We start from the raw sequence: 13,938 nt of genomic DNA on the forward strand, positions 1-13,938 counted from the left end.
GCCATTTTTTTGGCCATTTCATAGGGGTCTTATTTTAACGAACTCCTCCTACAGAGTTTATCCCATCATCTTCAAACTTGGTGTGATTCATCTTAAGATGTTGAAGATGAAAAGTTATTGAAAGCTTTTTATTTCGTCGCACGCTGTTGCCGTGGCATGCACTTGTTTGCAAAGGAAAAAAATTCTTCCTAAGGAAGAATTCCCAGTTGTACGAAGCAGCTAGAGCTACGAAAATTTGTAGACATATGTAACAGCTCACGATGTACAAAAAAGTCTCTTGGTGCCATGTACTAAACCCAACAGGAAGTCCCCCATTTTGTGCTAAAAAAAAAACAACTCCTCTTTAACGAAGCATTCACGGTTGTACGTTTCACCTAGAGCTATTATAATTTGGAGGCATACATAAGAGCCCACGATGTACAAAAAAAAAGTCTCTTGGAACCATATGCTAAACCAAACAGGAAGTCTGACATTTTGATTTACTTTGGTATTTGTAGCCACTTTTTGGGGCCTTTTATAGGGGTCATATTTTCTGCAAAATTTATCACATCGTCTTCATTCTTTGGCATGTTTCATCTTAAGATATTTAAAAAGTTGATGAAAAGTTATTGAATTTTTTTATTTTGTCACACGCCTTTGCTGTAGCGATGCATTGTTTGCAAATAAAACTCACAAAATTTTGCACACAGATCAGATCTCTCACGAACATGAATATTTTATAATTTGTTGTGCAATTTGTAATAAATGGCTCAATAACGCAGTCTAGATATTTTTATGAAGTATATCCGATTATATGGTTCAGCTAGATGTGTGAATATTGGGAGGCATACCTATCAGCCTAATACTTCCAAAAATTATTCTATAGCCATGTGCCAATTCATTTTTATTTTATTTTAATTGTGCATCATTTTTGGCCTTCCATGAAACTTTGCAAACACAAAGCATGTCAAAAACATTTACAATTTAGACGGTTTCCTATGAAACAGTACCCCAACATGACAGTACCCCGACATGAAAATACCCCAACGTGGCCCGGGTTGCGAGGGCCCTTCATAACTGCTTGCAGCTCTAGTTATTATTATTAATTCAATCTCTGGTGTAATAACCTTATTTATTGATTGATTTAATTATTTTTTATTTTATTATCTGTTCTCATTGCTGCTGGACATGTAAATTTCCCAGAGGGAGCCATCCCAAAGGGATCATTAAAGTCAAGTCAAAGTCTAAGTCTAAGAAAACAGAAGTTATGGTCTTTGGTCCCAGCGGCACAATATCTGAAGCCAACAGCCTCAAACCTGGGTGTCAAGATGGGCAGTGACTTTAAACTGGATCGGCAAATTGCTGCTGTTGTCAAATCCATCTTTTTTCATCTTGGGCAGCTGGCTAAGGTAATAAATATCCTATCTCAGCAGTACATGGAAATGGTAATCCATGCCTTTGTTACATCTCGGCTGGATTACTGTAATGCACTTTGGAATCAGCCAGTCCTCCCTCCAGCATCTCCAGCTTGTCCAAAATGCTGCTGCTCGTCTCCTTAGTGGTGCCCGTAAGAGGGAACACATAACCCCTATCCTGGCCTCTCTTCACTGGCTGCCCGTGAAATTTAGAGTCCACTTTAAGATTCTTCTATTTGTTTTCAAATCTCTAAATGGTCTTGCCCCACCTTGTCTCGCTGAGCTCTTGCACCCCTACGCACCTGCCCCGTGCCTCAGATCAGCAGACCAGACTCAATTGGAGGTACCGAGGGCTAAGCGGAGGCTTAGAGGTGATCGAGCTTTTGCTGTTGCTTTGGAACGACCTTCCACAAAATATTAGGCAATCCCCCTCTTTATCCTCTTTAAAACACATCTGTATTCTTTGGCTTTTGGCGCACCATGAGACTTGTTCCTGGTGTTTTGTGGTGTGTATGAGTTTGATGTTTAGTCTACTTATTTATGCATTTATTTATTTATTCACTCACCATTTTCTTATTAATTTACTGATTTAAAAAAAAAAAAAAAAAAAAAAAAAGTATACGCACTAAAAAATGTTTAAACCAATATTTATGTTTATGTACAGCACTTTGTATACAGCAGTGCCTGTTCTTAAAGCACTTTATAAATAAAGTTGAGTTGAGTCTCTGATGCACTTTGAGACGTTAATTAAACGGCACAAGCAGTTGAACATGAGAACACAAATGATAAAATATCAAATAAAATGAAAACACACACAGACAAGGAGCAACTCCAGCTCCAGTACTGATGTCATGCAGTAGGCCACACCCCTTATTAAAGGCACACATACACTACATTAATGCCAGGAAAGACATACAGATAGTATTAGACTTTATAAAACAGTTTATTTAGTTACATTTCTCTTTTACGATGTTTTCATACACCACAGTACTATTTTCTTCATTAAGAGTTAACACATAAAATGTTAGGGAGGCTGTAACACTGGCATTTTATTGGGGGAAAAAAAAAAGTTTATGATTACAGTTTAAACACGACGAGATTACAGATTACTCCTTCGTAAATACTGCAGCCAGGCTGTTATTAGTTAGTCATTAGTTAGACGTCGAAAGCCTAGTCCAAGGGCTACAAATGGAACTTTTTTTGTATTTGTTTGCCAAAAAATGTAATAACTAGAGTGCAGCCAAAGTAACGTCATTAGAAGGCTAACTGCTTAAAAAAAAAAAGCTAACTAGCCGCAACCTCTTTCGAAAACGTCTCTATGTCGGTAAGGCGAATCGGCTTTCAAACTTACCTGCCAGCTCGTCTTGACACATTAGTGAGCAGAAGAATAAACGCGAGGAGAAAATTAATGCGGAAGAAAACTCCGCCGCAAAATGAGGCAAACGTCAACGCGCCCGTTGAACGTGACTGACAACAACGCATTACAACCAAGGCAGATGACTGGCGCTCTCAGTTTGAAACGAGCCAATCACAAAACGCCCTTTTTTTCTTCTTCTACTACGATTGGTTGCTTTGGTTTGCCCTTACGACCCCTGGTGGACAGAGGTCACCAGCACCGTTGAGCTGCTTTTCTCATTCTCAGTCTCACTTAGCCTTTTTGTTGTTGTTGTTGTTGTTGTTGAATGACATTACATTAACGACTCATTCAGTTTGTTTGTTTTTTGTTATGAGACTGAATTCATTGTTTATTTGTATCATGATGGTAGAAAGTTGAAATTAATTGAAGCTGCTTAGAAGTAACGCCAATAATCATTTGAATAAAGAGTCGATAATGGGAATATCCAGGAAAAAAAATGACCATTTCAAAGGTTAGAAAATTGAGTTTGATTTGAGTGAGTCATGATAAACTGAAAGCAAGTCAACTTTAGAGATCCCTCTTCCAGGCCTGCAATTGCAAAATGCACTTGACGAACATATTCGTCAATGACAACAAACATTTGGATTCTGGTTGACCAGTAAATTCCACTCCATGCTTCTTCTTTTTTTGTTGCTCTTTCAGTCCGAGATGGCCGCCAACATTCCGGGCATCATCTCCATGTTCTTCTTCTACGCGGTGGTCCTCGCCATCGGCATCTGGGCGTCGTTCAAATCCAGGAGGGAGAAGCGCAAGCGGGTGAGCGGCACCCTGGAGATGTCGTTGCTAGGCAACCGCAGCATCAGCCTGCTGGTGGGCGTCTTCACCATGACCGGTGAGCATCTTTCCACTTTGTTTGTTTTTTTCCATTTTCCCTGCATGTGGTTGTTCCCTTCCTGAAGCCACTTGTTCCCTTCCTGAAGCCACTTGGGTTGGAGGCGGCTTCATCGTGGGTCTGGCCGAGATGGTGTACACGCCCTCGATGGGCCTGGCCTGGGCCGCCGCCGTCACGCTGGGATACAGCACCTCTTTTATTCTTGGTAAAAAAATAAAAAAATAAATAAAATTTGTGAAAGAGTTACACAGTGGCACCTTGAGAAAAGGGTGACTACACTCATGGGGTTTTTCAGATATGAGACATCATTCAAATGACTTTTTGCTTTGACTTGTGAGCAATATTTGGAGATACGAGCACTGCAGGGTGGCAGTGAATGCAACTCAACTCACTTCACATGCAGGACAGTTTGACAGAAAAAACAAGGACATATTCATCAAAAAAGAAAAAAAGAAAAAAAGGCATCAAGCTGGGGGGAGATGGGATTTGTATTGCGATGGTGGTGATAGAACAAATGGCACTTGTATCTCAAGGCACCACCACATGAAAGGGTCAGCGTGAAAGGGGCATGTAAGAGGACATTTGTGTGAGAAAGAGCAAAAGGTCAAGGTGTGATATATGTCATGACTGATGTATGGCTGCTGACGACTGTGAAACAGGCGGTCTGGTGTTCGCCGGGCGTCTGCGAGCGAGCAACTGCGTCACCATGTTGGATCCCTTCCAGCGCAAGTACGGCAAAGGCCTGACGGCCGTCTTCAGCATTGCCTCGCTCTTCCTCGACATCTTCTGGGTGCCCTCCACCCTCACCGGCCTGGGTGGGTGACACACACGCACATTTGCAAACCCCCACAAATACTTGTGTACACACACGCATCCACACACATTTTCGCCTTCCCGCTTTCAAAAATGCTGTTTTAACTAGTGTGCAACAACAGACACTTTGGAAGCGTTAAATTGAACTGAATCGCAGGCGTTGAATTAACAGACATGCGAACATACTGTCCATATGTGTGCACTAGTGTTAATTTTTTCCCCGCCATTTTTAATTTTAGTCTCAGTTTTAGTCCAGTTTCAATCAGTTAGTTTTTATCAGTTAGTCAACCTCATCCCGTTTTTATTTAGCCCGTTTTTAGTCTACTATAAATCTAGCATTTTAGTCTTTATTTTAATCAAAGAAAATTGTATTTGTCTAGTTTTAGTCAACAAAAACTGTCAACGGTCTAATTTCAGTCATGACAATAATTTTTACTCCTGTATAATTTCTGAGCAGATACATTTCAGATCTAAGACTATTTGAAATAAAATTTTCGATCATATCCATCCATTTTCTTGACCGCTTATTCCTCACAAGGGTCGCGGGGGGTGCTGGCGCCTATCTCAGCTGGCTCTGGGCAGTAGGCGGGGGACACCCTGGACTGGTTGCCAACCAATCGCAGGGCACACAGAGACGAACAAACATCCACACTCACACGCACACCTAGGGACAATTAACCTGCCATGCATGTCTTTGGAATGTGGGAGGAGACCGGAGTACCCGGAGAAGACCCACGCGGGCACTGGGAGAACATGCAAACTCCACCCAGAAAGGTCCGAGCCTGGACTCGAACCGGAGACCTCAGAACTGGAAAGCAGACGTGCTAACCACTCGACTACCGTGCCGCCCTTTGATCATATCATATGAAAAAACAAAAAACAAAAAAACTGAGTCCATGCTTTGAGCTAATAAATTAGCCAGCATTAGTTAGCAGTTGGATCAACATTATTGTTGGAATGTCATAGCCATTGGATTAATGTTAAGTGAAAACTATAATTTACTTTTTATTAAAAAAAAACAAAAAAAAACCTTTTCACTGTCCACCTCCTGTCTGTTCCATGTTGCACTTGCTAGCCAGAGATTTGAAAGGCAGTGTAGGACACATGACAGTGTTACAGATGTGATAGATTAGAAGAGACAAGATTTTACAAAATCATATAATATCTGTCTCGTTTTTGTTCATGAACTAAAATGCCCATAGATTTTAGTGCAGTTTTTATTAAGTGAAGTACATTTTTGTCACGCTGCCACCGGCGTGACAGCCCATGCTTTTATTTTTCATAGTCATGTTTCCTGTTTTATTTTGATATTTTGATTCCCTTCTCACCCCAGGTCACTTGCCCTTCCTGCCGCTCCCTAATTACCGGTTCCCTCCCATGATTATCACCACCTGTCACCAATCAACCCAGACAATAAAAGCCACCTGCATTCTCCCCTCAGGGCCGAAGTGTCACACATCTCAGTGCATGGAAGCGTCCCACAGTCCTCGAGTCCTCGAGTCGAGGACTCGAGTCCTTGTTCCCGTTGCCTTGTTGTTTTGCCTTGTTTTTGTGCCTTTTCCTCCCCAGCGGAGCGCCCTTAGTTACCCCTTGTGCCTTGAACCTTTTTTCCTCCCTAGCGGAGCGCCTTTTGTTGTCCCCTGTACCTTTTGCCTGTTTTTTCCTCCCCAGTGGAGCGTTTTTAGTTCTCCACTTTTTGATTCCCCTTTCTCCTCTCAGGTTGAGAGGAGACAGCTGTTGGCCGGAAATAAACCTGTTGCCTTTGTGGCCTACCTTTATCCTGCGTCTGAGTCCTACCTTACCTCGTCGTGTCAGTACACTTCGGCCAGCATGGACCCAGCAGGAATGTCCGAATTGGAGCCCTGGCAGAGGAAGGGGCTTGAAGCCGGCGCCCGAGCCATTGCCGGGCTAAAGGAAGTACTGGCTTTGGTCCGTAGCGTCTGGAGTGATGGGTCGGACTGGCCTCAGGACCCTGGACCTCGCCTGCTGCAGCCTCTCGCCCCTGGACCTCGCCTGCTGCAGCCTCTCGCCCCTGGACCTCGCCTGCTGCAGCCTCTCGCCCCTGAACCTCGTCTGCTGCCGCCTCTCGCCCCTGAACCTCGTCTGCTGCCGCCTCTCGCCCCTGAACCTCGTCTGCTGCCGCCTCTCGCCCCTGAACCTCGTCTGCTGCCGCCTCTCGCCCCTGAACCTCGTCTGCTGCCGCCTCTCGCCCCTGAACCTCGTCTGCTGCCGCCTCTCGCCCCTGAACCTCGTCTGCTGCCGCCTCTCGCCCCTGAACCTCGTCTGCTGCCGCCTCTCGCCCCTGAACCTCGTCTGCTGCCGCCTCTCGCCCCTGAACCCCGTCTGCTGCCGCCTCTCGCCCCTGAACCCCGTCTGCTGCCGCCTCTCGCCCCTGAACCCCGTCTGCTGCCGCCTCTCGCCCCTGAACCCCGTCTGCTGCCGCCTCTCGCCCGTGAACCCCGTCTGCTGCCGCCTCTCGCCCCTGAACCTCGCCTGCTGCCGCCTCTCGCCCCTGAACCTCTCCTGCTGCCGCCTCTCGCCCCTGAACCTCGCCTGCTGCCGCCTCTCGCCCCTGAACCTCGCCTGCTGCCGCCTCTCGCCCCTGAGCCTCGTCTGCTGCCGCCTCTTGCCCCTGAACCTCGTCTGCTGCCGCCTCTCGCCCCTGAACCTCGCCTGCTGCAGACTCTCCCCCCTGAACCTCGCCTGCTGCAGCCTCTCGCCCCTGAACCTCGCCTGCTGCAGCCTCTCGCCCCTGAACCTCGCCTGCTGCAGCCTCTCGCCCCTGAACCTCGCCTGCTGCAGCCTCTCGCCCCTGAACCTCGCCTGCTGCAGCCTCTCGCCCCTGAACCTCGCCTGCTGCAGCCTCTCGCCCCTGAACCTCGCCTGCTGCAGCCTCTCGCCCCTGAACCTCGCCTGCTGTAGCCTCTCGCCCGCTGCAGCCTCTCGCCCCTGAACCTCGTCTGCTGCCGCCTCTCGCCCGCTTTGGCGGGCAAAAAAAATGTTGATAAAAAGCCTTTTTAATTAAGCGATTAATCGTGATTAATCAAAATTTTAAGATGTGATTAATCTGATTAAAAAAATGTATCGTTTGACAGCCCTATTGTTTATGTAACCCAAGAGTGTTGCACCGGCCCCTGCGCACTGGCAAAGGGATGTTGTGGGGATGTGTTGTGGTGCGGAGAGAGGCAGCACAGGAATCGGAATGTGGCTGGATGATTTTGCTTTAATCCCCTATTCCAAATCAAAAAGAAACTCACTTTACAATTGCGCAGTGAAATCCAGGTAATACACAGTATAATTTAGCACAGCATGAAGCACTCACGCACACAACTCAAACCACAGCAATTAAAGTAACTAATATTCCCAATCTCACTCAGGCAAACTAAATAGACAAGTTAACACACATTAACAACAAGATTAATTGAACCACAAACCCTGGATGGTCTCTTAAATCAAAGATATAAAATGGATGGTCGTGACAAACACACTCACTCACCTATCCCAAATCAAAAAGAAACTGACCTAAGATGGCCGCCCCACACAACCACAGTGCCTGTGAACTTAAATTAAACAGTAGAGGGGTGCCACCCTGTGGCAGCCTCCGGTTACTACCTTACATTTACAAAAAGAAAAGGTCAAAACTCTGTACTTAGCCTCTAATGAGGGTTTTAGTCAAGTCTAGTCTAGTTTTAGTCCGGTGAAAAATGTGCGTTGACAACATTAATTTTTGTTTAGTTTTCATTGACAAAATTAACACTCGCCTGCACTCACACATGCATTGTGTGTGTTTTGACTGCGTGTCAGGTGTGACCATGAGTGTGGTCCTGGATCTGCCGTACGCGGTGAGCATCTGGATCTCGGCCGCCGTGGCCATCACGTACACCCTGCTGGGCGGACTCTACTCGGTGGCCTACACTGACGTCATCCAGCTCGTGCTCATCTTCATCAGCCTGGTCGCAAACACACCGCCGCGAACCTCCGTCCCCACTCATCCCTCATGTTGACTGCGCGCGCGGGCGTGTGTGTGTGCAGTGGGCTTGTGTTCCTTTCACGGTGACCAACCCTCACGTGGCGCCCATCGCTTCTACGCTGATGAACAACACGTTGCACGCGCCCTGGATCGGCGACTGGGACCTCAACAACATATGGATCCTTCTGGATAACTACTTCTTCTTGGTAAGTGGACACACGCACACGCATGCACGCACACCCCCTCCCTCACGGCCGTGCCGGTCCCTCAGGCTTTGGGCAGTCTGGGCTTTCAGATCTTCCACCAGAGGACACTGTCGGCGGCATCCCCGTCCACTGCCAAGCGTGTCTGCTTCATCTCCGCCGCCGCCTTGATAGTCTTTGGCATCCCCCCAATCCTGTTGGGGGCTGTGGGGGCGTCCACGGGTAAGACTGCCTACGTCATACATGCATACGTCCGGGTACAAGATGGAGGCTACCGTATGGGTCAGCAGAAAAGGGCTCAAGGTTATTGTGAAAGGGGCCAGTGCAAATGATTTATATCTCAGCCAGAAAGGTTTACATGTCCAAATGTAAAAGGAGTGAGCGTGAGAGGTGTTTATAACTATATTAGTGTGCAAGTTTATATGTCAGGGTTACAGGTTCACTTCAACCAGCTCGTCCAGAAGGATCACAAGGCGAGTCCCTCAAGGATGACCGAGCTTCTCACCCTATCACTAAGGCAGAGCCCGGACACCCTGAGGAGGAAAGTCATTTGGGCCGCTTTTATCCGGGGGGGTTTCTGACAGCTCGTGACCATAGGTGAGGGTTGGAACGTAGATCGACCGGTAAATCGAGAGCTTTGCCTTTTGGCTCAGCTCTTTCTTCACCACAACGGACCGATACAGAGTCCGCATCACTGCAGACGCTGCACCGATCCGGCTGTCGATCTCCCGCTCCATCCTTCTCTCACTAGTGAACAAGACCCCAAGATACTTGAAGTCCTCTACTTGGGGCAAGATCTCATCCCCACCCAGGAGATGGCAAGCCACCCTTTTCCGACTGAGGACCAGGGTCTCGGATTTGGAGGTGCTGAGCTTCATCCCAACCGCTTTACACTCGGATGCAAACCACTCCAGTGAGAGTTGGAGATCACGGCTTGATGAAGCCAACAGCACCACGTCATCTGCAAAAGACAGAGGTGCAATGCTGAGGCCACCAAACCAGACCCCCTCAAAACTTCGGCTGCGCCTAGATATTTTGTCTATAAAAGTTATGAACAAAATCGGTGACGAAGGGCAACCTTGGTGGAGTCCAACCCACACTGGAAACAAATCCGACTTACTGCTGGGAATGCAAACCAAACTCTGACACCGGTTGCCCAGGAACAGAACAGCCCATATCAGGGGGCTTGGTACCCCGTACTCCCGAAGCACCCCCCTCAGGACTCTCCGAGGGACCCAGTGTAGCGCTTTCTCCAAATCCACAAAAATGTAGACTAGTTGGGCGAACTCCCATGCACTCTTGAGGACGCTGTTCCACGGCCAGGACAAAACCACACTGCTCCTCTTGAATTCGAGATTTGACTTCCCGACGGACTCTCCTCTCCAGCACCCCTGAATAGATCTTACCAGGGAGGCTGTGGAGCGTGATCCCTCTGTAGTTGGAACACACCCTCCGGTCCCCCTTCTTAAAAAGGGGGAACACCACCCCAGTCTGAAAATCCAGAGTCACTGTCCCTGATGCCCACGGAATGTTGTAGAGGCGTGTTAACCAAGACAGCTCCACAACATCCAGAGCCTTAAGAAATCTGAGCGGATCTCATCCACCCCCGGGGCCCCAGACTCTGCTTCCTCAAAGGACGGCGTGCTGGTGGAATTGAGGAGGTCTTCGAAGTATTCTCCCCACCGACTCACGACGTCCCGAGTATATGTCATGTTGTTATTTTATAAAGAAAGGGCGTAAGACTACCTTAGAACGTTTCAAAGGCTTATACTGTAGGTCCGTGTGAAAGGGTCATTGTAAGTTTCACGTTGGTATGAAGTTGAAAGTTTTATATTTCAGTGTGATGGCGTTGGTGTGAAAGGGGTGCAGTGGACAGGTCAGACCACCTTTTCATGAGTCTAAACCGGTGCACGTTTTGTGTTCAGACTGGAACCAGACTTCGTACGGTTCTCCGTCCCCTTACGAGCAGGGCCAGGCGGCGCTGGTTCTACCCGTGGTACTGCAGACCCTGACGCCGCCATACGTCTCCGTCATGGGCATCGGCTGCGTAGCCGCCGCCGTCATGTCGTCGGCTGACTCCGCCCTGCTGTCGGCCGCCTCTGTCTTCACCGCCAACATCTACAACAACATCCTCAGGCCGCAGGTGAAAAAGCCGCAAAAGCAGCGCTGTGCGTCAGTATGAAAGGGGTTGATGAGTGGAAAGTGGAAATTTCGTGGTCCGGCAGGCGTCGGAGCGTGAGCTGCAGTTGGCCATTCAAGCGACGGTGGTGACGGTGGGCGTGCTGGGGACGGCGTTGACCCGCCTGAAGACCAGCGTGATACTCTTCTGGTTCGTGGGGGCTGAGATGTCCTACAACGTGCTTTTCCCGCAACTGCTCTGCGTCGTCTTCTTCACCAGCACCAACGCGTACGGTGCCGTGCTGGGCGGCGCGACGGGCGTGGCCGTGCGCATGCTGAGCGGCGAGCCCCTGATGGGCCTGCTGCCCGTGCTGCATTTCCCGGGTGGTTTCTGGGACGGTGGCATCTACGTGCAGCGTTTCCCCGTCAAAACCTTCGCCATGCTCTGCTCCGTGGCTGCCATCTTGTTCTTCTCCTTCCTGGTATCGCAGCTTTTCCGCCGCCGTCTGCTTCCTGCCGCTTGGGATGTTTTCCACATTTTACGGACGCCTTCCCCACCCATCACCTCTGATTCCCCAGGCGGCAAGACCTCCTCCGACGCCGCGGAGTCCATCATGACCACCGACTGCTGAGTCACTTGCAATCAAATCAACTTTATTGACAACTTTCATGAGCTTTTGCAATTTCTGGCTAACCGTCATCGACTTCTTCCCAACATCCACCATCCATCAATCAGACTGTCAGTACCAAATCTGTTCCAGCTGCAAAATTGATTTCATGTGCAATGTTGATTGTCATCATCAGGGGACGCTGTCAACAAAGTTTTGTGCCGTGTTTGTTTTCATAAAAACAAGCCAGTTTGCTCATTCGTAGATATGATTTTTTTTTTTTTTGGTCTGTTAAAATGTGGATGTAAAACATGTAGAATAAGTTCTTTCAGCAAGAAAATCAAACTTCAATGTCATTTTGAAGAATGAAATAATGTAGGCAATGATTGACTCTATCCTTCCAACTGTCTCACATCCGTTATGTCATCAGATATTAGTGGTGTCAAAGGATTAAAAATTTTAATCTAATTACAGAATTTTAACAAATGTATCCATCCATTTTCTTGAGCGCTTATTCCTCACAAGGGTCGCGGGGGGTGCTGGAGCCTATCTCAGCTGGCTTTGGGCAGTAGGCGGGGTACACCCTGGACTGGTTGCCAGCCAATCGCAGTTAACTAATTTAATTAATCTATTTTAATCTCAAATCTGTGAAAGTTCCCCAAATAAAGTATTTGAATTCTAAAACATTACTAAATTGTTGTGCATGGCTAATCAATAGCATACGCCAAGAAGAGAAGATTTGAAATCCACATTTCTATTGTTGAAGTCCATCCATTTTCTTAACCGCTTACTCCTCACAAGGGTTGCAGGGGTGGTGGAGCCTATCCCAGCTGGCTTCGGGCAGTAGGCAGGGTACACCCAGAACTGGTTGCCAGCCAATCAAAGGGCACACAGAGGCAAACAACCACCCACACACACAAGCACACCTAGGGACAATTCGGAGTGCCCAATTAACCTGCTATGCATGTCTTTGGAATGTGGGAGGAGACCGGAGTACCCGGAATAGACCCACGCAGGCACGGGGAGAACATGCAAACTCCAAACTGGAAGGCCAAAGCCTGGACTTGATCTTGCGTCCTCAGCACTGGAAGGCCAACGTGCTAACCAGTCGTCCACTGTGCCGCCTATTATTGAAGTGTGCTTCATCAATGAAATTCAAAAGAAAATGTTTAAGCACAACAACAAACCAATTAGGACATGCATTATTTTAAAAGATAATCTAAACTTCAATTGTGTTGTAAATTTTTTAGAACAGTTGAACCTAAACATTCATGAGTTGAGGTTTGGTGTATGGATGACATGAGATGAATTGATAATATCTGCGGTGGTTTTTGAGCTGAACTAACAAATGGGTAATCAACTCAAACCCAAAGGGGGAACTGTGGTTACCATATCAACTCCTCTATATTTACTATAAACTTTTGATATACCTTGAACTGCCGGGGTTGGGCTGGTCTTGTTCGGACTTGCTGTTTGGAGCTCCCAAGTGATCCAGCGAACACTCATCGTGATTCGTCAGACTTCCTGTCAGTTTCATCTCAGAATGTAGATGTACTGTACAGTCTCCTCTGTTCAGACGGAGGGAAACTTCAGGTGGACGCCAGGGTCCGATAGCGGCCTCGGAGCCACTCTGGACCCGTGTTCTTATGCACGAATGGTCTGACCGAGAACTTTTCAATGGTGTATGTTCCATCACTCCACAACATTCCATTCCGGATATAGAGGGCCGACAAACCCGCAATTTTTTACCCGGGAGAGGAACAATCGCAGGCAGGGTAAGTTTTTGAAAATCCTCGGTCTCCTGGAGGTCTTCGGTGGCCCTATCTCCCGAACCGTACATCCTACCGGGGCCATAAGGGCATCCCCGGACTCATCTCGGCGACAGCCCTCCAACGATGTCGATGCTATCATGTCACATTGCATTCCGCCATGGTGAACTAGCTTGTAGTCTCCGTGCGGAACGGCAGTTGCGGAAAGCCAGCGGCACAAGCCCGCAGGTCCCGCTGACATGAAGGCCCTGCGAGATCTACATCCAAATAAGTTTGCCTCACTCTCCTGGCTGTGCTGCATTCACGTCCATGTCTGCTGTTGTCATTGCTTGTAGTGGCTAGTAGTGCTAGCCCGTAGTGGCTGCCATACCAAAGGCACTGTCCCATGATGTCCGGGGCAATATTTTAGAGGCGCGTCAACCAGGACAGCCCCATAACGTCCAGAGTCTTTGGAACTCCGGGTGGACCTCATCGGCCGCCGGGGCCTTGCCACCGAGGAGTTTTCCAACCACCTCAGTGATTTTAACCACAGAGATAGGGGTCCCCAAACTCGTCATCCTGAATGGAAGATGTGTCAGTGGAATTGACGGGAGTCTTCACATTTTCCCACTGAATCACAACGTCCTGAGTCAAGGTCAGCAGTGTCCCATCTCCACTATACCCTGTGTTAATGGTGCAGTGCATCCGCATCCTGTGACGCTGGATGTTGGGTCAGAATTTCCTCAAAGCCGCGTGGCGGTGGTTTTCCATGGTTTCGTCGAACTCCTCCCATGTCCGAGTTTTTACCTCGACTACCGCGGAAGCTCTGCCGGCT

The 13,938-nt window shown here is 48.0% G+C and overlaps 2 protein-coding genes across 9 annotated transcripts in view; one reads left to right on the top strand and one right to left on the bottom strand.

The window, feature by feature from the left end:
* Positions 1-2,914, bottom strand: part of kif20ba (kinesin family member 20Ba) — a 209,833-nt gene extending 206,919 nt beyond the window's left edge. For all 3 annotated transcript variants that reach the window (XM_077494502.1, XM_077494504.1, XM_077494501.1), the window contains exon 1: positions 2,746-2,914. In XM_077494502.1, coding sequence (XP_077350628.1) covers positions 2,746-2,876 — 131 coding nt within the window. In that variant the 5' untranslated portion in view covers positions 2,877-2,914. The remainder of the gene's footprint in view (positions 1-2,745) is intronic.
* Positions 1-11,823, top strand: part of LOC144000837 (high affinity choline transporter 1-like) — a 198,538-nt gene extending 186,715 nt beyond the window's left edge. For 5 of the 6 annotated variants that reach the window (XM_077494510.1, XM_077494505.1, XM_077494508.1 and 2 more), the window contains 8 exons: positions 3,454-3,643; positions 3,732-3,848; positions 4,303-4,458; positions 8,261-8,409; positions 8,489-8,632; positions 8,698-8,851; positions 10,555-10,772; positions 10,855-11,823. In XM_077494510.1, the coding sequence (XP_077350636.1) occupies positions 3,460-3,643; positions 3,732-3,848; positions 4,303-4,458; positions 8,261-8,409; positions 8,489-8,632; positions 8,698-8,851; positions 10,555-10,772; positions 10,855-11,379 (1,647 nt within the window). In that variant the 5' untranslated portion in view covers positions 3,454-3,459 and the 3' untranslated portion in view covers positions 11,380-11,823. The remainder of the gene's footprint in view (positions 1-3,453; positions 3,644-3,731; positions 3,849-4,302; positions 4,459-8,260; positions 8,410-8,488; positions 8,633-8,697; positions 8,852-10,554; positions 10,773-10,854) is intronic. The other variant, XM_077494506.1, reaches the window with a different exon arrangement.
* The last annotated feature ends 2,115 nt before the right edge of the window (positions 11,824-13,938 follow it).

This window comes from Festucalex cinctus, chromosome 14 (genome assembly GCF_051991245.1).
Source record: "Festucalex cinctus isolate MCC-2025b chromosome 14, RoL_Fcin_1.0, whole genome shotgun sequence".
Classification (NCBI taxonomy): domain Eukaryota; kingdom Metazoa; phylum Chordata; class Actinopteri; order Syngnathiformes; family Syngnathidae; genus Festucalex; species Festucalex cinctus.